This window comes from Hyalella azteca, unplaced genomic scaffold (genome assembly GCF_000764305.2).
Source record: "Hyalella azteca isolate HAZT.00-mixed unplaced genomic scaffold, Hazt_2.0.2 contig10876, whole genome shotgun sequence".
In the NCBI taxonomy this organism is placed as follows: domain Eukaryota; kingdom Metazoa; phylum Arthropoda; class Malacostraca; order Amphipoda; family Hyalellidae; genus Hyalella; species Hyalella azteca.
Genome location: NW_025940895.1, coordinates 230259 through 255864, shown reverse-complemented (window position 1 = coordinate 255864; position 25606 = coordinate 230259). Strand labels below are relative to the sequence as shown.

General features: G+C 35.6%; 1 protein-coding gene across 1 annotated transcript in view; it reads right to left on the bottom strand.

Annotated features, from left to right (window-relative positions):
- The window catches only part of LOC108674812, an 83105-nt gene that overhangs the window by 27002 nt on the left and 30497 nt on the right, over nucleotides 1–25606 (bottom strand). The window contains exons 3-6 of the mRNA XM_047882609.1: nucleotides 16879–17008; nucleotides 15293–15630; nucleotides 13019–13492; nucleotides 150–254 (exon numbers count right to left, since the gene is read on the bottom strand). Coding sequence (XP_047738565.1) covers nucleotides 150–254; nucleotides 13019–13492; nucleotides 15293–15630; nucleotides 16879–17008 — 1047 coding nt within the window. The remainder of the gene's footprint in view (nucleotides 1–149; nucleotides 255–13018; nucleotides 13493–15292; nucleotides 15631–16878; nucleotides 17009–25606) is intronic.

Below are 25606 nucleotides of genomic sequence, written 5' to 3'. Positions count from 1 at the left end.
TAATAATTAATTGAATATTTTCAATTAATTATTAATAATTAATTGAAATAAATAAATAAATTTGTTTAATTGAATAATTAAATGAATATTATTGAATTGAATATATTGGCATAATTTCTTAGAATATTTTCGGTATGAACAATTCTCACCTCCAGTAACGGTGCAGGTAATGGTCAGGTCGCGGTCACGTTGTCGCGTTATGACGCTGCCGACACTCACGCCCCCCGTTGTCAGAGTCACCCCTTTAGGCGGGTCTGGCAATAAAAAAAACAGGGACAGAAGTTAGAAAACTAAAACTTATCCATAAAATACTATAAATTTTATGGAAAGAAACATATCCAGCTTATTATAACTTAGCAATTTTAACGCAATGCATGAAGCGAAGTATGCTTATGTAATGTAAAACAAAACCCACATTGAGAGACAAACATAGAGAGCAAAGTTCATATGTGAATGTATTCGTTTCGTCAATTGAGGTATCTACAAAAAATATTTATATACATCCAAGAAACAATTTCACACTAGTGATTAAGTTTTCGAAGTTTTTGTCATTAAGAAGTTGTAAGTATTGAGTGATTAATTGTAATCACTCCCGTTCAATTTCCAAAAAATATAACTCAGTGCCTAGCAGTGAGTGACACTAGAGAGCGCATTTTCTCGTCGACGAAAAAGTGAAGTCATGGACGGACAGACAGACGTACAGACGGACATGACGAGCACAATAGCGCCTTTTTTTCCATGAATGAGAAAATGCGCTAAAAAGAGAGCTAATTTTGACTCCTTAATTGTTTTCACCTTACTCTAACATTGTAGGTTACTTTGCAAGAGTTTGGAAGGTTTTAGAAAAATCTAAAAAACATGGTTGCAAGAAAAGTAGATGCCACTCTTATCGTGACTCATGCATTTAAAAAAATATTTACTTCGACTTGAACGTCACGCGCTGGTTTTTACATAGAGAGCAAAGTTCATATGTGAATGTATTCGTTTCGTCAATTGAGGTATCTACAAAAAATATTTATATACATCCAAGAAACAATTTCACACCGGTGAATAAGTTTTCGAAGTTTTTGTCATAGAGAAGTTGTAAGTACTGAGTGATTAATTCTAATCACTCCCGTTCAATTTCCAAAAAATATAACTCAGTACTTAGCATTGAGTGACACTAAAGAGCGCATTTTCTCGTCGACGAAAAAGTGAAATCACGGACGGACAGACAGACGTACAGATGGACATGACGAGCACAATAGCACCTTTTTCCATAGATGAGAAAATGCGCTAAAAAGAGAGCTAATTTTGACTCCTTAATTGTTTTCACCTCACTCTAACATTGCAGGTTACTCTGCAAGAGTTGGAAGGTTCTAGAAGACATGGTTGCAAGAAGAGTAGATACCACTGTTATTGCGACTCATGGATTTAAAAAATATTTACATGGATTTGAACGTCACGCGCGGGTTTTTCGCCTCACAAAGAACAGCTTCTTACGTATTCCGCATAAAAAATTTCGGGATGATACGGATGATTAGACTTCTTAGATCCCACGAATGTCCCTGGATTACCTCGCCTCACTCCAGTGCAATTCCATCGAGATGATAAAAAATTCGAGGAGAATTTTTGGAACGGCAATATTTTAGTAACGGGTGGAGGCATCTCAAAGTCTCCAGAAAGCCAAAGACTTTGCATCACGGCAGCGAGGAGAGTTTTTTCTTTAAGTGGGGACTTAAAATGTGCGGCAGATATGACTACAGAGCTGAAAATGAAAATATTATTTAAATTTCGTTGGTGCCTTTCTTGGTGAGTCATCTCTGAGGGTTAACACACTCTCTACCTACAGCTCTAGTGGTAACTCACTTTTAAATGTTAGTCACCTCAAGGAGGTTAGTCACACTGGAGGGGGCTAGGTATTTCAGGATAGTCGTCACTTGAGGTTAGTTAGCACTGAAGTGTTATAGTCATCTACGAGCTATGTTTACAGTCAAAATTGAACATTAGTGACGTCAGTGCAAAATACTGGACTGTCAAAAATTTTTTCCGGAAAAATTAAATTTTTTCATGAAATATCAAGCAACAGACATGAACATTCCACTGATTAGACCTACAAGACAAACGCAAGATCCAACGAATCCAGTTCCGAAATCATTGACTTCAAATACAATAATTTCGGAAAGAACTTCGATAAATGCAATTTATCGAAGCCGATGAACACGCACCGACAATCTCTTATGCTGCACGGCTTGCAGCATCCGAACATTAAGAGAAATTATCTAGGGGTCGTAAAATGAATTTATGGCACCGACTAATGGATTCGTGATAATGTTCGTGCTGTACCCCTGTGAAAAATTCTCCAAAATGGCCTGCGCCAAACGGAAAAAGTCACGGATTTCTTGCCAGGAAGGAAACCTTGTTTGAAATCAGGGCCAAAAATGACGAGTTGCATGGCGGTAAAACACGCAGTGAAATACTGGCGACCAGGAAGAACAGGCAAAGTTTGCGCTAAATTGCGGTCTTGGGAACATGGGCTTCATTTGCAGCCTACATCTTGGCTTTCAGTTCAATATTTTAGGACTGAACAATGATAGCCATTCTTCTCCTCTAATGTGCTATTTAAACTAATATCTTCACCATTAACTGTTTGATAATAATTAGTGATTGCCATTGATTAAAATTCGGACAATATTATTCTTCAAAAGCACAGAAAAAATGTAGCTTTTTTCGTTAAATTTGTCTGATAGGCTTCGCTTTGAACAAAATTAGAAACTTTTGGTTCCAGGGCATGTGTTATTTAAGAGGCTATGAATAATGGAGCTTATTTCAAATATTTTACATGTAAAAGTAATGCAGTCGCACGTAAAAAACGTGAAATTTTATTTTTTAACTTAACTTCAACAAAAATTTAATAGCAGATTGAGTTTAATGTTTTTAGATGTTACAATTGTATCAAATTTCGACAGCTTCAGTAACAATCATTTAAGTAATGTGAATTCCAAACTTTTTGTTCATTGTTAATTAGAACTATTGAAATTGCGTTGGAAACTCGACATGGCGGCTCTACGTTCATTTGAAGTAACAGAGCAACAAAATTTTCCTTCCGTGGCAATTAATTCTCATTATTCGATAAATGGCGAAGCAAACCGGCATTCTAATTAGCGAGGATACAGAGATGAATCATCGATGTTTTAAAATAAGCAGGAGAAACATATTCCCCAGGGACTGCTTAATTGTCATTAATTCGGTAAAGCGAGCACTCGGCTTATTATATCAATATATTATTTACCTATTTTTAAAGTACTTGAAAGGGCGAACGTAAGCAATATCACTAAAAATTTAATGAAGCTGTATCATGATGTAAGATTTATAAAAAATAATATTCAAAAGTCAATCGGATGCTCATCGTATTAATAGTACATAGCGGAAACAATTTGTCACTCAATCTGACTGTTAACCAATCGAGTCAATGTTTTTTTCTGATGAATGGTGACGACATGAAAAACCCGATTTTTTGTTGAGTTTTCCAGTTGCATTAACTTCCATGTACAGGAAATAATTCGTTGGGAATTGGGATCATTCAAGCGCTTGTGCTAGCATTTATAATTTATAGACATTGTTTTAAATTTGACGCATTCACGCACACATTTACAATTTATTCATTGGGATCACCGCAGCCATTTATGTTGGCAGGAAGCGTCGTACCTGACGAAGCGCGCACGACGATCGACAGCCGTGATCGCTTTTGTAGACCGTCCGTGATTGATGGCGGCATTCAATTGGCAAAAAATTGGGAAATGTGGCTCTTTCCAACGCTGAAGATTTATTGCGGGAAAAATATTGCCGCGGAGACTTATTCGTCGACAAAATGACGCATGGACCCGCAACGGCAAACCTGTACTTCAATCAATTGTAAAATTCTGGTCGTTGCTGTGAAAACAAGAACCGCAAAAAATTTGGTAGAATAGGTCAGTGTTTGTCGATAGAAGCATATGGAAGTATTAAAATGTTCTATATTCATCGATGTAACGACGTGACATGACAGTATTGGGATTACAAAAAAAAATTTTAGCTGATTTTATTCTCTATAATAGCACGTATTAGTCGATTAAACCTTGATTTTGGAAAATAAAAAAAAAAAAAACACTGATATTAGAAAGCAGCGATGCAGCAATTTAAAATGTGTCACTCTGATATATAAAAGAAATGTCGTTATGGATCGTTTCTAAATTTATCTATATATGTACGTCATAATAGAGGCATTGATTAAGCGATTAAATAACTTTCTAAATATAACCCGGCATCTCGTACAACCAGGGTTGAAAATGTGAGTGAAAAAGGTTTATTAATTAATCACCTTTCAACTTTATCCCAAAAAACCAATTTACAAAAAATACGTAATAAACTTTGAATTCTTACACTACAATCTTTTGTAGTCTAAGACAATAAAAACATACAAACTCGCGTACAAGATCGTCTCACGGCAGTATTTGCATATGTTTGCTATAATATGAGTTGCTATGTTGATTGGTTTACTGTACATTTAATAATCCCATTTACCAGTGCAGTTTACAGGGAAATTGTTCACGAGAAGAGATAAACAACTATATGATTGGAAAGTACATTTAAACACGTCAAATTTAATACAAATTTAACCGCATTAATTAGACTGTGCTATATTTAGAAAATCAACACCCAGTATTCGAGCTCGGAATTTTTATAGTAAATAGATAGCATAAGAAATTATTATTAGATTAGCGAATAAAAAATAGCATGTATGTGTTCGATCACAAATCACTAATCGTTTAATTTTCGGAAATTACATTGAATTTTTCAGAAATGTACTAAAATTCCATAGAAATATCATAATTTTATTAATGTCTGAATTCTGCATGACTGCTATTGTGTCAAAATGCGAACTATTGTTGTGTAAATGCAGTGTATTATAGGCATTGCAAATGTAGCCAATGGATTATTTTATCGACAAGAGAAGCAATCCTGGAAGTCCCACAGTTCGCGTGACTTGAATCGCTGGAGTTCATCATGACAGCGAAAGCTACAATCACAGTCACGAAGCAGCCGTGGCCGCCACATTTCGGGTCCAGAAACAGGGCGATTAACGTCCAAGATTGTGCAACTGCCACTTGCTTCCCAGTCTTTTAACTTGAGTGGAAATTACGAATAATTTCTATTATTTGCTGGTAGTGGAGAATAATGAAGGCGTAACTCAAGTACATTAGCAGGAAATTACGCGGAAGAAACGGTGTCTTAACCATTACATTTGTTTCATTGGGCTACCCATGGACTGAAGAAAAATTCTACTAATTTCGTACCGATATGGCTTCAGAATATGCATCTATGATTAACGCCATATACTAACAAATTGTGTCTGGAAATTCCCAATATTAATACTCGCAGTAGATCTACGAACAAATGAGTGAATCGGCAACAATTTTGTAATTGCGCAAAGACAGTAAGGGATGGCGATATTGAAGGTTCTAAATCTATTATGAGCGTCAGCTGTTCCAGGATCGTTCATCTACCATCATTAATCCATTACTAATTTTTTAATAGATTGGATGTCGATATCTGATCTATAAATCCTGATGAGCGAAATAATTGCGTTCGTAGGAACGACCTACGATGAAATTAGAGATATTTCTAGCGCCGAAATGAAAACGCGTAATTATTTTCGCGCGTACATTACATGCAGGAACAGGGAATAGACGGCCCCAATCGCTTGATTCAAATTCTCAAGCTATAAAAATTTGCCCATGATACTGTTATATTAGGCACAACAGAAAAAAAGTATGAGTGTCCGAAGACTTGAATTGTAGAAGTGTGAACATGAAAACCTGAATGAAACATGAATGAATGACCTAAATAATTTAACTCTAGCAGGAAATCTTATTTAGCTCCTGGTGAATTTGCGGTATACCGCACTTAAGTCATTCATTCAGAATTTTTTATGCTTAAATAAACACGATAGTCAATGATTTTGCATTAAATATTTCATAAAAAATTTCACATTAAACTTATTTAACAAATATATCGCTCTCATCTGATTGATTGGTTTCAGAGCGTGTCACATCTCAGATCGACATTTCAGAACAGACAAGCTCTGTTTCTTCAGAACAATTTTTCGTTTTGATGGTGATTAAAAAGTAACAATTTTAGATTAAATTTTAGGCACTTATCTTACTAAAAATCCTTTATATTAATGCCTAGAGAAAATGATCGTTATGGTTATACTGTAATGATTATTTTTCAATAATTGCAAACGCGATTATTGCGCTTAATTGATAAACTGTCAATTAAATCAACATAGACAATGCAGTAAAAAAAATTAGAAAACTCACCACTAATCTGTTGTGCAATATTACAGTATTTTAGTTATCAGTCTACATACTGTAACTGGATATTCCAAGTTACTATTGTTGCTGAAAAGTATCATTTTTTTCGTAGTTCTAAGTGAGAAGTTCTAGACAGAATGGCTGAATTTTGACTTTTAATTCAGGTGTCTCCACAAATTTTTAACCGGCCGAGCCTCATTTTAGTACATTTGTTACTTTCATCATCGATACATATGAAATGTTTTAGTCGATGTGATAATGAAAGAGTGCATTCCAGCATAGTCGATTAAAGCTAAAACCATCCCCCCTAAGTATATTTCTTCACTTAAAATCATCGATCTACTACACCAGCCATTAATTTTTACGACCAGCTGCATTAATTTTTTTTCGATGATTCAAATTCTTTATTGACTCGATGCTTTGACCCACACAACTTCTCCACCTTTGTTTTTCCTGTTAACGAATGACATCAATTACTATCACCGGTCTTATGAGCTGCCACCAAACTTGCGTTGTATAGGAACACTAAAACCAGCAAGTGCTCGAACGAACATGACCTCAGCTCGTCTCTATTCAAGCATAAGCACGACGTTAACAACACAGACCGCCTATATAGCAGCCGCTGGCAAACTTGGCAGTGCCTCAAGTTGAGAGATGCGACGACAACTTGCGAGAAGATGTTCAGTTGTGCAAGACCTGCCAGATACCCTATCTCACTGTGATGGTTTACCTCTTCAATTGGTTAAATGGTCGGTTCAATAAACCAATCGGTTAAATCGAACTTACCATCGACTCTCAAAATTGATGGATTGGGTTCCTATTTTATAATCCAGGAGGACTAACTCATTAACTAATGGTTCAAAAATTGAGACTTCATTTCGTACATGGACACACTAATTAATACTAATTTTTAAATGTTTAACAACATTTGTTCCATTTTCAACGTGATTAACTTATGACTTGCGAATTGCATCCTTTCCTTAAATTAGTACTTTCATGCATATATGAATGCCTTATTAGAAGGCTGAATGATCAGTAATGGGATTTAATTAAAACTTGGTCGGCGGGAAGCATTTTAATCGCCGTTTGAGACAACAGATCAATCAATTAAACAGCATTTACTGTGCAACTAATCTACCATCGTATTTAATTCGATCATGTTTATAATTTCCAACTCAGATACATTATTTAACGTAAAAATAGTAATTATATCTCGATGCCTTTCATCTTCCAACGCTGATATGCCTTTCATTTGGATGATTTAAAAAACAATTGTGTAAAACGAAGATATGAATGACTGCTCTACAATCAACTTGCGACTATCAAAGTAATTTCGATCGTACCAATCTTTCCATGATAGAATTTTTAATTGTTCGACAGTTCATGAGCTTTATCAGAAGAATTTTTTTTTACTTGAGACTAGAGCAGCATTCAATCAGCACCTGACGTTTCTATCGGAAAAATCAACTGATATTCTAGTAGCGAGACAATTATTGCAATAACTGTAAACCCCCCCGCCTTACAGATTTAATTATACGCATTGCAGGCAATGAAAGGAAATGACGCTGCATTAAAAGTCATCAAAATTTAACCCAACTATGACTTCAGAGCATGTTTAGCGCGAATTGTATATTAATTCTGATGTGCATGAAACTACTAAACACTGATCCCACTTAGCGATGACGCGAAGGAACACCGGCTCGTGTGTCACTGAAATTATTCGTCATCAAATGGCAATGAATCAAAGATTTATTCAGAGTCTTAGAATTGAAATGCCTCAAAAAATGCATCAAACCGTGCCTTAAAAAAGCAGGTATTTCAGAGTTCCGATATCGGCTCATGTTAATTGGGAGGTCAGGTGAAGCAAGAAGTCAAATGACAGGCAACAGAAGTAAAAATTAAATTGGACTGTTATTCTCGTATTCATATCTTATCTCTCACTGGTCGAACAGTCTTCGGCATCACCACATTTTGCGAAGGATTTAAAATTCGAAAACATGTTTCAATTTGAAGGTGTTGTGCATTCATCGAAATTTAATCCAAGTCTAAGTTATGCACTGCAATTTTGAAAAAAAACTATTCGATAGCATTTCAGACAAGTTTTTGAACATTCATTATATAACGATAGATAGCAATAAAAAAACCTATTCATGCTATTCTCCCTCTTTCAAAGCACAGAAAGTTCATATAACGAAGCGTTAACGAGTTCCGGAATATAATATTATTTTAACTAAATGGCAAATATCCTATCAATAAAGTTCGAGTCTTTCAGTCCACGTCGAGGTTGCCACCTCAGGAACTAATGCACCGAACCTACAAATTAAAGCCAGATGATTCCTTCGAGTTCGGGTGGGAGGAAGCTGTCAATTGGTCGAATCAATATTGAACAGCGGCGCTTCAAAGGCCGCCATCAATCTACTTTGCTGGGCAACTGGAGAATTAATCAGATCACGCACCGTCATCAGTTTAATTAAATGGCACCGTCATCAGATCAGTCAGGTCACACCGTCGGAGATGGCGGTAATATGAATCCGTAAACCCGCGGTTAAAAACGTGGCCTGCTTGAATGTACGTTAATAAAATAGGCTGACGATTAATGACCGGCAGAACAAAGGATTAGACAAAAGCTTCATGTGAGCGGATGACAGCAGGAGTGTCCGTCCAAAACTACGTTATGTCCATTACCCAGATGTACTTGACATGTCAACTGGATAAACCAAGTGACATATAAATTTTGTAGGGTTGGGAAGACACTTTCATTTTATATCAATACGTATTGTATTCAACGCTCACTGGTCATTCATTTTCTTATCGAAATTACTCCTGCATCAATTCGATTATATAAATGATAATATTTTAATTCATTTACTCAAACGCAGAGTAAAATGCGCTCATTCCGATCATTTAAATTCAGTGTTATTCGTTATTTAAAGCTCAATTGGAGCACATTTAAGTACAATACAATAAATAAAATATAAAGCTCAATTTGGGCGCATCAATTTGAGATCTTTAGAACTTTGTAGTATTAACAGCTCGAACATGCAAAAATTTTCGGTTACCCTGTCAAGCCTTAGTTTCACGTTATCAAAATTTCATTCAGCCTTAACTTGGTTACTGAAGTAAATTGAAATTTCAGGAGCTTGACCAAATGAAGGTCAGTCTCCTTTATTTTGGTCAAGCCCCTTTATTTGGGAGCTCCAAGAAATTCGATGTCTTATTAAATTAAACTCGAAGCCCCGCAATAGCCCAGCTGATGCTCTCAAAACAACGCTTGGCCCCAGCAACCGAGTTTTCAATTGTTTACGATCGAAATGAGACTAGCATGAAAATAACAAGGATTTCTGTTCACGCAATAAATTAACTTTAATGCAGACACTTTTCATGCTATAACTACCTTCCAACATTAAATTAACGCATTGACTGGAATTTAAGTCAACTATTTGTTCTCTGATTGTGCAATTAAAACTCAAGATTATAGATGAATCCGACGAAAATGAGTGAAATGAGAGAAAAAGGAAATGTGCTATTTTAAGCTAATTAAATAACCAATTCAAAAATGTTAAAAACGGTCAAAAAGTATAAATGATACAAATGACCCGATTTCTAAATTACATAACAGATGAAAAAACGAAAAAAATACGAAAATCTTTAAAGAGGGCAATCAATTCAAAATTTTTTCTTCTCAACAACGTAAACAATGTTCCAATTAGTCCATCAAAATTCTGATATCAAATTTTAGCAGATCAAATTTAGTCTTTCTGACTAAATTGAATGCAAAATTTTTATGGGTAATTATTATTTGCCGTTCGTCTATTACTTTTTTTTAAAGCATGGAAGAAGCATTGATCGAGTACATAATCGGTAGTGAAAATTTAGCTGAAACAAACATTTTGGCTTAAAGGGAGAACCAAAGTTGGATAAGACATTAGTTTGTGATAACATGTCACACAAAATGTGGTCCTATAGTTAAAAATATAGTAGGATGTCGAGTAGCAGTTTAACGCACTTGTTGTAATGACCAAAAAAATCATATAACCGCAGGAAAAGCTTCGCCAATTACGAATAATCAAAGCTAATGAAATTAACGAATTAAATTCATTCAAAGTTAAAAATTAAACCAACAAAATATGAACATTAAAATCAAGCCGAATGAACTACTTTACTTTTCAATTGAAATCTATTGGTTTCCTTAATTTCCAAATGAGCGCGAATAGATTACATTAAAATTAAAACAAAATAAAATTTTATCTCATCAGTCTCTTGTTTTATTCTGTCACGGTAAGTACAAAATTAAAATTCTTGCTTACAAACTTTTCATGATGAAAGTCATTATTTTTTAGCGCATTTTCTCATTTATGGAAAAAATGCACTATTGTGCTCGCCATGTCCGTCTGTCTGTCTGTCCGTCCGTCCGTCCGTGACCTCAAGTTTTCGTCGAAGAGAAAATGCGCTCTCTGTCACTCACTGCAGTGAGTACTGAGTTACATTTTTCCTGATTATGCCAGTGTCCGGGGTGGTAATACAGAGTTAAGATGCAGAGTTATAAGCTACGGCATCGACCGTAAGGTCGGAGAACTCTACCGACGCTAGACCTTTTATAGGCTTCGCTTCCGCCCACTACTGAGGTCTTGATCGCGTGATCCATCACGTGTCTATCAGATGTTGACTCGTCCTCAATATCTATCGAGTATCAATCTATCAATATCAATCTATCTATCAACATATCGCTCTCTATAATGAATTTAATGGCTTTAGCTAACAATAATTCAAAACAAAAATTGTCAATTTAACCTGTGATTTTCTCTCATTTATTGATAATAACCAAATTCTGCATAAACGTTCAATCGATTCGCAGCAAAATCTAGAAATTGTTTTTTTTTCTCCCGTTACATCCAATTTATTTACTTTTATACAGTAATTTTTTCGCACATTAACGCATCGTAACTATCATTGCTGACGAAAATCTTTTGCATGGATTCAATGAGGTTCATCCAACTCTATAAAATTATTCGAAGCTGGTATTCTGTTTTTTAAAATGAATTGAATAGGCCGACAGCAAATGTAGACTCTTTTCAACCCGTGCTCAATTATCGACTAGGAGCAGCAACTCAACTTATTCGTCAATATAATGACTATCACATTGACATTGAGTTGAATTTAAAACGTTTTTCTTAAAGTTAATATAAGGTGGAAGCTCACTGCCTCCAGAAAAATTATTCGTCTCAAATACCTTTTAGAAATTTAGAACTTTTCGTTGCAACGTCAAAAAATGACGCGCAGGATCACAAAATGTTAATTATAAGGATGACATTTTCAATTATCTCAATTTCGGTGGAAGTAAATCCTCAAAGAACCACTCACCAAAGACGTGCAGACTCACCTAAATATTGATCCTGTAGCAGACAAATAGGTTAGGTTAGGTTAGGTTATTAACTCGTCATATAGGGGTAAACAAATATTCAAAGAAATACTTATATCGCTCTCTATAATGAATTTAATGGCTTTAGCTAACAATAATTCAAAACAAAAATTGTCAATTTAACCTGTGATTTTCTCTCATTTATTGATAATAACCAAATTCTGCATAAACGTTCAATCGATTCGCAGCAAAATCTAGAAATTGTTTTTTTTTTTCTCCCGTTACATCCAATTTATTTACTTTTATACAGTAATTTTTTCGCACATTAACGCATCGTAACTATCATTGCTGACGAAAATCTTTTGCATGGATTCAATGAGGTTCATCCAACTCTATAAAATTATTCGAAGCTGGTATTCTGTTTTTTAAAATGAATTGAATAGGCCGACAGCAAATGTAGACTCTTTTCAACCCGTGCTCAATTATCGACTAGGAGCAGCAACTCAACTTATTCGTCAATATAATGACTATCACATTGACATTGAGTTGAATTTAAAACGTTTTTCTTAAAGTTAATATAAGGTGGAAGCTCACTGCCTCCAGAAAAATTATTCGTCTCAAATACCTTTTAGAAATTTAGAACTTTTCGTTGCAACGTCAAAAAATGACGCGCAGGATCACAAAATGTTAATTATAAGGATGACATTTTCAATTATCTCAATTTCGGTGGAAGTAAATCCTCAAAGAACCACTCACCAAAGACGTGCAGACTCACCTAAATATTGATCCTGTAGCAGACAAATAGGTTAGGTTAGGTTAGGTTATTAACTCGTCATATAGGGGTAAACAAATATTCAAAGAAATACTCACCAATGACATGCAGAATCACTATAATATTGATCCTGATGCAGACCATTAGGTTTAATCCCCCTATTGTGGTCAGTGAAAACTCTTAAATCAGCTCACTGATTACATGCAGCATAACTTGAACATTAATCACCATTTAGAGGTCACCAAATACCCGAAGAAATATTCAACAATGAAGTGCAGACTCACAATAATATTGATCCGAAGGAAGACCATTATGTTTAACCCCCTATTGTGGTCACTGAAAACTCTAAAAACAGCTCACCGATGACATGCAGCATAACTTGAGCATTAATCACCATTTAGAGGTCACCAATTACTCGAAGAAATATTCAACAATGACTTGCAGAAACACTAGAATATAATGGTCTTAGTCTTAGTCTTCTAATGGTCTTAAAAAAGACCATTAGGTTTAATCCACCTATTGTGGACAGTGAATACTCTTAAATCAGCTCACCGATGACATGCAGCATAACTTGAGCATTCCTCGTCGGGCTGGCCTTCATGTCGACACGGCATCTGTACAGCGCAGAGTCAGAGAGCTGCACTCTGTGCAGGTGAAGCTCGCCTGTCTTGACGATGCGTCGCCTCTTGTCACTTTTTAAAAGCTTTCGTTGGTAAGCCGTGGACGGTGCGTAGCTGGCATTACTTAGCGTGGGCAGTGATGGAACTTTGTGCAAACTTGACTGAGGGTTCACGAATGTTTCATCCGCCCTGTGTTGTATGTTAGATTGGACGTTTGCGTCAGTTTGTTGTACGTTCATCTGAGTGTTGTACGAACTCAATTGCGCATTAGATTCGGTTTTTAAGTGGCTGTATGTCAAAGGAATGTTTTGATTCCGAGTGTGGGGAAGGTGCGGAACCTCCTGATCTCCTCTCGTGATGGGATTATCCTGTTGGTAGTCGAGATCAGCATGCTGAATGTCACCGTCTTGGGATAAATATACTTTCACACTGTCGTCCAAGGAAACTTTATATGAATCGCTAAAGTTCTTCGCAATTTGATGATGGCGATTTTCAGCTAGAAAGTCCTGAAACTTATATTTATCCTCCTGCCTTCTGGGCAACGGAGCATTACTAGGATTTTTAATAAAACTTTTTCCATCTGAACGCAAATGCTCAGAATTATGCAAAAACGTGGAGGCTAATTTTGTGCTTCGATTTTTGGGAATGAGATTACTGTTTCTAGCCACGAATAAGTTTTCTTCGGTACCATCAAGCTTATCAGGCCCGACAGTTTCTAATTCATTTGTTTTTACAAGTAAATTGGCATCCTGGAAATCTGGCTGAAATTCCACCAACTTTTTACTCATGTTCACAAGAAAATTACAAGGAAAAACAGGCAAAAGTCTATTTAAATTTTCTCCCTTGTAGATAACTTCAAGATCATCTTTCGCAAACTTGTCGCTCTCGATTGGCTTCAAATTTTCCTGTTCGCTTGCTTTCTGATGCAGGCTTTCAAAGATGTCAGGTCTGTTTTTCATCAAATCATCACGCTGATTTTCACTCTCCCGTGAGCTACCATCACTGGCAATTTTCGCAGCTACCAGAGCTCGACCTGAATCCTCTAACTCTAATGGGTAGTCTGTTGTTCCCACGAAATCCTTCATAACTTTCCTAATATCCGACCTCAATGGTCGAACTTCAGCGTCATTTATTACTTGTGATGAAGGGTCTGACTTGTGAGAAAATTGTGTCCTAGTGGTGTAGGCTCGGCGCTGAAGGGATTCAGAAACAATGTTGTTGCCCATAATATCCGCTCGCTTCAATCTCATTGCGTCATTTGAGACAGGCACAGAAGTCTTTATGGCACTAGAATTAGTTTTCAGAGAAGAGAAAGACGGATAAAATGAACGAGGATCATGAAAATCAGTGTGGGAAGTTTCGATGATTGTGTGTGCAAAGGCCGAAAGTGACTTCGGAACGTTGTGCTTAAAAACGAACGACGTATTTGTAACTGTAGGCTTTAACGCAACTTCCGAAGCTGCGTTCATTGTGCGTGACGGTGACCGTTTATCTTGAGATTGATCCGGGCGATCACGATTAACAAAAGAGGCCTGATAATTGGAATCCAATTCACCATCAATTGGAAATTTTGAGAGGCTCGCTTCAGAAAACTTTCTCTTCCTGTGATGGATTCGATTGAAACAAAAACCCGGATGATGGATCGTATCTGATTGAAGTTTTGTTTGGCCACTCACAGTCCCGGCCACTCTTCTAGGGTTCGGAAACCAAGTGTTCTTTTTCTGTCTAAATGAACTCGTTACATTCAGGCGAGGAAAAATAGGATGTGTGTCGATGGGACGTTTTTTCGTAGGAAATAGGTAGTTGAGTGCCACCGAACTTCCTGCTCTTGAAATGCAGGACTTCCTGTTGAAATTACAATTGTGTAGGTCGAGCTTTTGGTCATATATTTTTCCAACTTTAAGATTGCTACGCTGTATCTCGTTTGTGGTATCGTCATCGTTAAAGTCGCCTAACGAAGAGTAAGAAAATTTGCTGGTCATTCTGTCAGCGTCAGTGAATGTGGTTTTTATTTCGTCGATTGTAATTCGATCGAATTCATTCTTTTCTATAAGCTTCTTCACATTTCTACTCATGAAACCTGTTTGCAGCGAAGTCGGATTTTCTTCATTCCATTCGAATTTCTCCGTCTTCATTTTAATTCTTTGGCTATTTTTTTCGCTAAGAGGTGAACTTGAGGCTGCTTCAAAACTGCGCCTTCTCCTACGCCTCTTCATCTTCTCGGCAGCTTCACTTCCTTCAAGCTCCATTTGAGGCGTCTCGAAGGCGGCATTTTGATCCGAGTCATCAGGCGTTCCAGACCCGTGGGCCGGGTCAGCCTTTCCATTCTGTGGATCATTTTCATTTTGCGTCTGTGGACGTTGATCGTTCCAGCGAATTTCTTCGAGCTTGTTCCTCGGAAGAGGCGAATTTTTCTGCAACGCTGTCGAAAGAATTCGCCGACTACCTCGTTTGGTGCCACTTTCGACCCAGGATATCCGATTTAGAATATTCGGAGCAGCCCAAGTTATTCCAGGAGGCGTCGACACCACACGCCTGTCCACGCTGTCGCATAAAAAATAGAAAATGTAAGTATTTTGCTAACGGAAATGATCCGCATTTCCAAACCGGCACAAATAGCGACAATTATGTTTAAACTAAATGACCTCAGGCGAAGCGAGTTGATTAAAAATTCTGGAGTGTGTTATGTGATCAGGCTGCAAAAAATATGTTATTATGTTGAATGCACATAAGTATTTCTCAGTCAAAATTATATAATAAAATGCCCAAAAACTCATACACACGCATTTGAATCATTAGATCGCTCAAATTGCAAACAATCCATGAATACAATAGGAATGTAAATGTCAATTAAGTAAATTCAATATAAGTTATGTGATAACGTTTTCGGAGACCAGCCCCGTCGTAAGTTCAAAACCTCAAGAATGCAAAACTATTTAACAGAATAATAAAAATTTACGCAGAGAAGATTTCAATTTTAATAGCACGACAAGCGGTAAAAGTACCTAATATTAAAGCCAATCGGCTAAGAACTTAACAATTCCAAGCGGCTAAGAACTTTCAGTTTTGGCAAGATAAGGTTTTCGTAGAAAAATATGCCACAATTCGAAGGTCTTTAAATCTGAAGCAAAATAGGTGGAGCCAAAAATCTTTAAATCGCTCATCTATGTCTATGTATGTTAACTTCTATGAATAAGGTAGTGGTATAATTAGTTGTATTCATAAATTTTTGTTTCAGCACTCTTCTCCAATTACACTATTATGAGGTTGATTGCAACTAAATAAATGAGCGGTTTTGATATAAAAAATAATGATAATTTTTTAATGATCAGCACTAAAAAATGGGACTCTCTGTATTATAAAGAATTTCTTAAACGAACGGCGGCAGGACGCAGCGATTATAATGCTTGAAGTGCAATAGTAAACAGCAACAGAAACGAAAGAAGGTTAGATAAAAAAAATATAACTCAGTACTAACTGCAGTGAGTTACAGAGAGCGCATTTTCTCGTCGACGAAAACTTGAGGTCACGGACGGACAGACAGACAGACAGAGGGACATGGCGGGCACAATAGTGCATTTTTTTCATAAATGAGAAAATGCGCTAAAAATTAATAAACAAAGCTATTATGTTAATTTACACTATACACTTCGATGCGCTCGTTCAATTAAAGAGTGTGTCACAGCCCAAGAGATGTAAATGCGGTATTTTGAAACTTGTACCGAATCTCGATCACTAAGTTCATGTTTTGATGAATTTCAATGCATTGATTCGTTATCAATGTAAATATACCTGAAGATCGGAGTCTTGGTGCCATTGCGATACCACAGCACGAGTACCACAATGTCGTCGGGTGGGGCGCTCACATCACATGGTAGCTTGGCAGTGGTACCTCTCACTGCGTACACCGACGTCAGCAACACTGAAATGGTGAAAAATATAACTCAGTACTCACTGCAATGAGTGGTAGAGAGAGCATTTTCTCGTCGACGAATGAGTGACAGAGAGCGCATTTTCTCGTCGACTAAAACGTGAAGTCACGGACGGGCAGACAGACGGACGGACGGACGGACGGATGGACGAACGGACGGACAGACGGACATGGCGAGCACAATAGCGCCTTTTTTCATAATTGAGAAAATGCGCTAAAAAGGTTATATCATCATTAAATCATATCCAAATATAGTTGTATAAGAATATTAATCATTATCCTAATCTTTTTAGCAAACCTTGTAATAAGCAGCATGAACTGATGATATGACGCAGGGGCTAGCACCTGAGAACTTTTGAAAAAATTCAATCTTTAATTATCTAATTGCAAAAATGAGTGTTACTAAAACGAAGACGCTAAAATTCTTACGGCATAAACACCCTAATCGATAATGGCGACGTCTGTTACATTATAACTTCATAGGTTTCATTTTGCCAAAACATTAAACAAAGTCTCAATACAAAAATGCCTGCAATATTTTGCCTACAAATATCCTTCAGTGAGCAACGAGTGCAGTGAACTGTGTCAAGCCCTCAAAGGATAACCGCCGAAAAATTGTCAACGACCCCATATTTTCAAAACAATATTTTGTCATAAATTGTCAATAATATATATTTTTTCAGCAATTGAAGATAATTAAGTACAGAATTAGCTATTCTGAATCCAAATCTGGATCTAATCGGAATCTGTCATAGTAGTACTATTTTCAAATTAACATATATGTTTAGCGCTATTAACATATACTGTATGTCAATTAGCGCTATTATTATTATTTTTACGTCATATATTATTATGTCATATATAAATTTTTGTATCTCAATTACAGATAATTCCCGCTTATTATTGTTAATGGCATGATTTCCTTTCAGTTTTGGATGTTGGGATGTTTTTTCGTGCAAATGAATAGCCAGAGAGGAACCGCGTCATAACAGCAATCCTGGACTGCGGAGGTAAGCTGAAGTTATGACGGATAAATTAAACATGTAATATTATTGAGGAATATAAAAAAACCATAGTGAGAAATCTTTAAAAAATAAAGAAATTCATTGGTCCCAGTTATAAAGAAGTTAGGCACTACTAAGACAAATATGGAGACAAATTGGAGACAGCAGTTGGAAAATAACAATTAAATCAATTGAAAATGATTGCTTCAAGAGGAAGAATAGCGAGCTAAATTTTTGATTACCGCATTTAATTTAGTTGAAACGTATAATAAAATGAATATAATGAACAGAGGGGTAAATCTCCATTTATTTCAAATGCCTCACTTACCCTTGTTTTAATTGTTTTGAATTACTTAATACACCGTAGGTTGTTAGAAAATTTCATTAGGCTGAATCACAATTCATTTTATCACTCAACATGCACTGCAATGTCACCGCACAGTATACACAACTACACTGCAATGTCACCGCACAGTATACACAACTGCACTGCAATGTCACCGCACAGTATACACAACTGCACTGCAGTGTCACCGCACAGTATACACAACTGCACCTCAATGTCACCGCACAGTATACACAACTGCACTGCAATGTCACCGCACAGTATACTTTATTCAATACTCTGTTTGTTAAAGGGAGGTATTGAGATAAGAGTATTCAGGCAGTTCGTCCACAACTAGATAACAAACAGTGAAGAACGAATGCATAACAAATGATGGTGGAATACAACTTGGCTTGAGGTGTGAAAAGTACCTAAAATTACGCCTGATTAACCGTGTAAATTCGATAATTCAATCCCTTAATATAATAATAGTTTAAAATTATTTCAATAATTTAATAATTATTTAAAGTAAAAATTTACTCGTGTAATTAAATTCTTACTTTAGTGAGAGAGAATCTTAAACAGACGCCGTTATACACTGAACGGTGTTTTTTAAGCGTCACTACGTTGCCCTAATCGACTATGTGAATAAAATCATAGGATTTGTTCGCAACATTGTAAATTTATATATTATATATTTTGTGGAGTGCTAATTATCCCACGAGATGACTTCAAAAAGTATTCGAATGTTAGTCATCAGTAAAATAACTAGATGCTCAGTAGCAAAACATATCATCAAATACTTAATTGATTTGATGATATCACTGTTCGCGACATTAAAAAGGAAACATACTGTATTTCAAGAAAATACCAAAGTAAAGTTGAACATGATGTATTAATGAATGAATGAACTTGTTTGATGTGTTAATGAATGAATGAATGAATGAATCAAATGATGTGTCAATGAATCAAATAAAAAAATTCTAGCAGCAATTTGCGCGAATACTTCGTTTATAAACAGCATGTAAGTCCGAGAACTGTTCGTTATTGTTGTTAGTCACGTCGATTAATGACGGGGCATCCACGTTTAGGGCAGAATATTTTGAGGTAGCGTAAAGTTTAGGGTAGAATTACACTTCTACACTAGAATTTAGGGTAGAAGTACATACACGCAGGAAAGCAAACTACATAATCAAGCTCTGTACATAGTATAATGTTGACTTTCAAGCTGTATTTACAGTGTCCGAATTTAGTTGTTGTGTTCATCGCCCGACATTCATGGAGTTCTGTAGATTCTCGAATCACAGTCAGGTTGCCCCAGGAAATTGCTCTCGAATACCTGAACGTTTCTAAGCGAGCGGAAATGATCAGGAATGGTTCAAGGCTTGCAAGGAATATAGAAATATTTATTTAGTCCCTCTTAATGAATATTATTTATTCTTGGTATAAATTATGGCATTATTTATGGCACGCGCAAAACGGTATTACATGTAGCGAATACTTTATTAAAGCATCATTTTATAAATCTTATTATAAACCTTACATAATGAAGAAATATATTGATTGAAAGGAAGACAGATTTATTAATGCGCCAAACGCAGTATTAGCAACATGGAATTGAATATTTATTCAACTTTTAACATGTTTTTCCCTATAACTTTTTTAAGTTGATTCCCAAAATATATAATATATAATAATCCCAATATAATCAAATAATCTATTCATCCGTTTGATATCATCTAATTGATTTAGAATTTATTTTCAATTTGTGATAGATAGGGGAGTATATCTTTAATTAAGGTTAATTTTAAATAGAAAATTCAACCTTAATTTTTTTAAAATATCAGAGTTATTAGGTATTGTATTCTAATTTATCAAAAGCCTTCTTCATAAACATCATAAATTCCTGTTTATGACTTCTTGAAAATCGTGAAACAAATGTGTTTTATTTTTCAAATCGTAACATCTTTATTAGCATTTTTTGGCGATTTGTGTTATCAGAATAAATTTCTATATTTATCCAAAGATAGTTTGCGAAATACTGGGGTACCCTAATACCTTTATAAATTAGTAAATTTTTGTGTAAGAGATGACCATCAAAATATGCACTCACTTGATTAAAATTCCGCTGTAGGAAAAAGCTTAATGTAAGTTAAATCAGAGGAAGAGTTAAATAATTAAAAGTTAGTGTGATTTTAATATTAAGTATTGACGCTCTATGTACAAGATCTTAGCCAGAGTTTCCAGAAAAATTGGCGCAAAGTTAAACTGAAGATTAATCAATCCCGAACAATTCTGTTAAGAAAGTGCAGAGAAAATTCCCACCAATTTTATAAGAACCTTGATTAAATTTGCTCCTCATTTGTCTGTGCTGGAAGATGTCGGCGAAATTTCCTACACAACTCAAGCTAGCGTCTTACTTGAGAACCCAGTAAATTTTCTCCGTTCAATTAGGCACTCGTGTTCGCGAAAATCTCGTTTTTCACAAAGGACCAAAATTTTATATAAAATTCATTTTGTTTTGGGCTCAATTGCGACCCCGTCTTGTGAACAGGCAAGGTAGGTGAACAACTCAGAGATTTTCTTTTGAAAGTTCATCTTCCCTCAGGAGTTTTCTTTTCTTCTGAGTATTTTTGTACAGATCGAGGACCATTTTTATCATCGGAGCAAAAGGAGCAGATGGGTTGTTCTTTACGATACGACCGATCGGCCTATCACATAGGTGTAAATTCCGCCTTCGGGAAGGGACATTTCCTTCACATTTCCGGACAAGTGGAGGGATAAAATTCTTACGGCTTCAATAGCTCCTTGTGAGAGAGCTTCAAGTGTCGCTGTAAGAAAGTGAATGAAGCTGTTTTCCCATTACCGGTCCTCAATTTCTTCAGCATTTTACGTAGGCATCCAAAAATCTAGCGGTTATTAAGGGATGTTTACAATAGCATATACATTTAGCATTAGCCTTTTAATATTAATGCCTACTTTAGTCTTCTTTCTTTGGCCCACAAATGGCCATGGCAAAATGTCGTATACGTAATTGAAAGACCGCAAATAAATACCTGAGGTAATGTATCAATGCGGATTCACGCGATTGTTCTCTGAATGATTTGTTACTGCGTGCACATCATTGCATGTATGAGTGAAAGATTTTTTTGTACTGTTTAACCGAGCATTTTGCACTTAGTATCTTCATGTGCTACTCATGAAACTAAATGCGTGATAATCAGTTACTGTGTGCGTTAAGCATAATTATTCACTGTACAGCGCAGTAACGATTATGAATAGCAATATGTTGAGTTTCACGTGTTTATGTCTGCAGCTGCTGCTGCCGATTCTCGCGTTCTGTGTCACCATTTTTCTCACATGCCCTTGATAAAACTGGAACGTCTACAACCCGATTGTATCCAAAAAATGATGTAAAAAGATCAGAAAATATATAAATTCGTTAGTATCCCAAACAAATCTTATTAAGCAAACAACATTGACATTTTTCGGCATTCGCTGATTGAAAATCATTCAATAATAAAAGCAGAAGTCTTTCATCAGCAATCCTTTGTTCGTCAAAAAAGCAAAAAAAAAAAAAACAGAAGTCATTCATCTGCAGTCTTTTGTTCGTCTTGCCTTACATAATCAAGTAAACCACATCTAATAAATCAAGCATAACAGGAATCATTGCATAAGAGTCGACTGGAAAGACTGTGAAGGACACAAGTAATTGATTGGTTAAGCCAAGAGTTGCGTCGGCTGATGTGTGGTGGGTTCAGGCACATATTATTAACATATTAGTGGCATCACTGCGGCCAGAATAGTCCAAACTGGATAACTCACCACGTTAATCCAGTTTGCGTAGCATGCAAAACGTTTGGAAGAATGAATCGGTCGTTTATTGTTACAATGGCATACACTGTGGTCATACAACAGCTGAAGCATGCAAAACCTACTTCATTTTAGCATCTACAGCTCAAATTAGTCAATGTCAAATGACAAAATTTCTAATTTTCCTGAATTTCATTTGTACTTGCATTTTGACACTTCAAGACGTGTATGTTATCGAATGATTATTATTCATAGATCCAAACGTGAACGTAGATAAATAATCTATCATTTTCAGAATAGTCAAAAATTTTCTCAGCACAATAAATTATGAAAACCTCTGAAAAACAAGGAAAAGAGCCGCCATTGTTCCGAGGCAACTTCTGCCATGGCAAAATGTCGTATACGTAATTGAAAGACCGCAAATAAATACCTGAGGTGATGTATCAATGCGGATTCACGCGATTGTTCTCTGAATGACTGGATGCCTGCTGCAATAAATTCATTGGAAAGATCGTGGCATATTTGAGTGAAAAATTTTTTTTTGGTACTGTTCAACCGAGCATTTTGCTCTTAGTATCTTCATGTGTTACTCGCGAAACTGAGTGCGTTATATTCAGTTCCTGCGCGAGTTAGGCATCATTAATCAATGTGCAGCGCCTAATTCCTTTTCTCTGAATAAGTAAGATTGAAACTACCGACGCAAGTCTATTATATAAATAAATAAATTAATTAATTAATTAATATAATCAAATAAAATATAATAAACGTCATAAATAGCGTTTATGAATAGGAAAATGTTCTGTTTTATGTGTTTCTGTCTGCAGCTGCTGATTCTTGCGTTTTGCGTAACAATTTTTCTCACATGCCCTTGACGAAATTGGAACGTCTACAATCAGCTTGTAGACGCTAGGATGCAGCAAATTATGTAAAGAAATCAGACAATTATTGTAAATTCGTTGGTATCCCAAACAAAGCATATTTTGCAAACAATCATATTAGTCATTTTTCGGCATTCGCTGATTGACAATCATTCAATTAAAAAAATAATAGAAGTCTTTCATCAGCAACCATTTGTTCGTATCGCCTTACATAATCAAGTAAACCACAGCTATTAAATCAAGCAGAACAGGAATCATTACATAAAGGTTTTCAGAGATATTTCCTAAAAATGCCTCCCAGTTGTGGCTATAAATCCACCCCATTTTCCATCATATTACTTTCTGGTTCATTTTACATTTACTCTGAATTCATTTTTCTTATTAAAACAAAGGAAGAATTATAAAGATGTTATGTAAAGCCAGCAAGATCAGTTCAGGAATCCTTTAATGGACGAGAAAAACAAACTCTCACACGAAGCCCACCAAACTTCTGCCGGCAAATAAAAAGCTTTGGGAAGCTTCCCAACGTCTTCCTAAGTTCCACATTCTTCGTGTTATTTGTGGCAGATTATTTTTCTCGAATTCCCTTGAGGCGTAGCCCTAATACGATCAATGTCGCGACAAATCGACGCAAGATAAATGTGGAGATCTGCCAGACAATTTAGCTAATCTCTGACACCTTCTCTAGTTAAACGGTGCATGCCTAATCATCAATCTTTCTGGAATTGCCATAAAAATCTTTTTAAAATATTTTCACGTTAGACCAAATAGAACGAATTTTTATTTGTTATGAGAAGGCTGGAACAATATTTCATTTAGCAATAATGCGCGATTTCGATGTATCAAACAAAAACGATAAACATATTTTAATAAAATTAAATCCTTTTTGTTAATATTGAACAAGTTTACATAGAATTGACGGAACATCGTTACGCATAAACTTTAGCTATATTTCAGATAGCTATATTTCAATTAACTTACAATGGCCACAGAATAAATTACATTGACACAATAAATAAAAAATCAATTGGTAAGATATTTGTAAAATTCGTTGTTTACGGATTTGTTAATCCACTGCCGAGATTGTACTGTCAAAGTCACAAATTGATTAAATAAAAAAGCACAAAATAAAATGATATTCTAAATACAAAAACCACCGATTAACTGGAATGCATAAAATCCAAGCATTCGCGCTCAATCACTTCAATGAAAGCAAGCGTTCACTTTGTAATACTAACGAATTTTATTTTATTAATGCATAAAATTTTATTCTATTCATGCATAAAATCTATGAGCGCTTACGTGCCGCAACCAATGTGTTAGAAAGAATCGATTTAAAAAATTTAATTTTTTTGCACTTTGCAAAATAAATTCAATCTCACTCTTCAATATGTTAACCTGCATTTTTTCAGGAGATGACAGAAATATTTAAGTTCAAGCATGTTAATTAAACTTCACTTACTTATCCTAAATAAACTTAAATGCGCCCTAAATGAGAGTGTTCAGCCCGAAAAAAGTTAGATAATCGTGTGAAATTACATTTAATGCATGATCATGATTGAAGGTACATAAGATTACAGTATATGTTTTTAGAACTTTATTCAATTACATCAATTAATTAACACCCGTTATTTTCAGAAGCTGATGCGTCTGCTCACTCATCTGAAATTAGATCAGTGACAATTTTTCGTGCCCGAGGAAAAGATTTATTTATTTTAATTTCCGGTTAGTGAATTTTAAAGAAAACTGAGTCAATCATCAGTAATGACGCCACATTTCCCTTAAATCCCAACAATTTTTTGCCCTAATAGTATTTTATATGCAGGGCCACTTGCGTCCATCGCATGGGAGCACTGTACTAACCTCTAATCCATTTCTGATTGCCGTCACATATCTGTGGTCCATGTGATTCTTTGCTTCCGATATTCCAAGGTCTGGGAAATTACAGAGGAAAGTCCGACGTGGGTCAGTCGAGCAACTGTCTTGTTTCGTGGAGGCTGACTCAGCAGCATTGCCGCAACAATCAATGATTGTTTCGGTCATTTTCAGTGGGAGTAGAGATGCCCCAAGTTGTCGGTTGTAGTTTCGGCATTTAGTTGAAGTTACGTTGGTTGTACTTATTATGCTTTTTTAAGATTTTTAACAATTTTATATGTTTTTAAACTAAACATTTATTTGTATTCAGTTTAATTAACTATTCTTATAAATATTATCACGATATCCGACAGTTCAGGGGAATGCATTTCGTAATACAATGTAGAATTTGCGACAATAATTATGATGCTTTAATGCTAGCTAAAAAATATGAGCAACATTGAAAAATAATAGGAGAAATGTTATAAAGATCAAACATTATCGTGGCTTAAAAGTGGCGCTTTTTCTTGAAAATTAATTGAAATGAGCAGAAATAACTTTCAAAGTTTAGCAGTTCTAAAGTGAGATCCAATATAGAAGAAAAACATTCAAAGTCTTTGTATAAAATTTACTATCAGCTTATGAAAAAATTATTAAGAGAACAGAATTGTAAAAGTAATAATTATATGGTATCTATTATTATATGTTTATTATA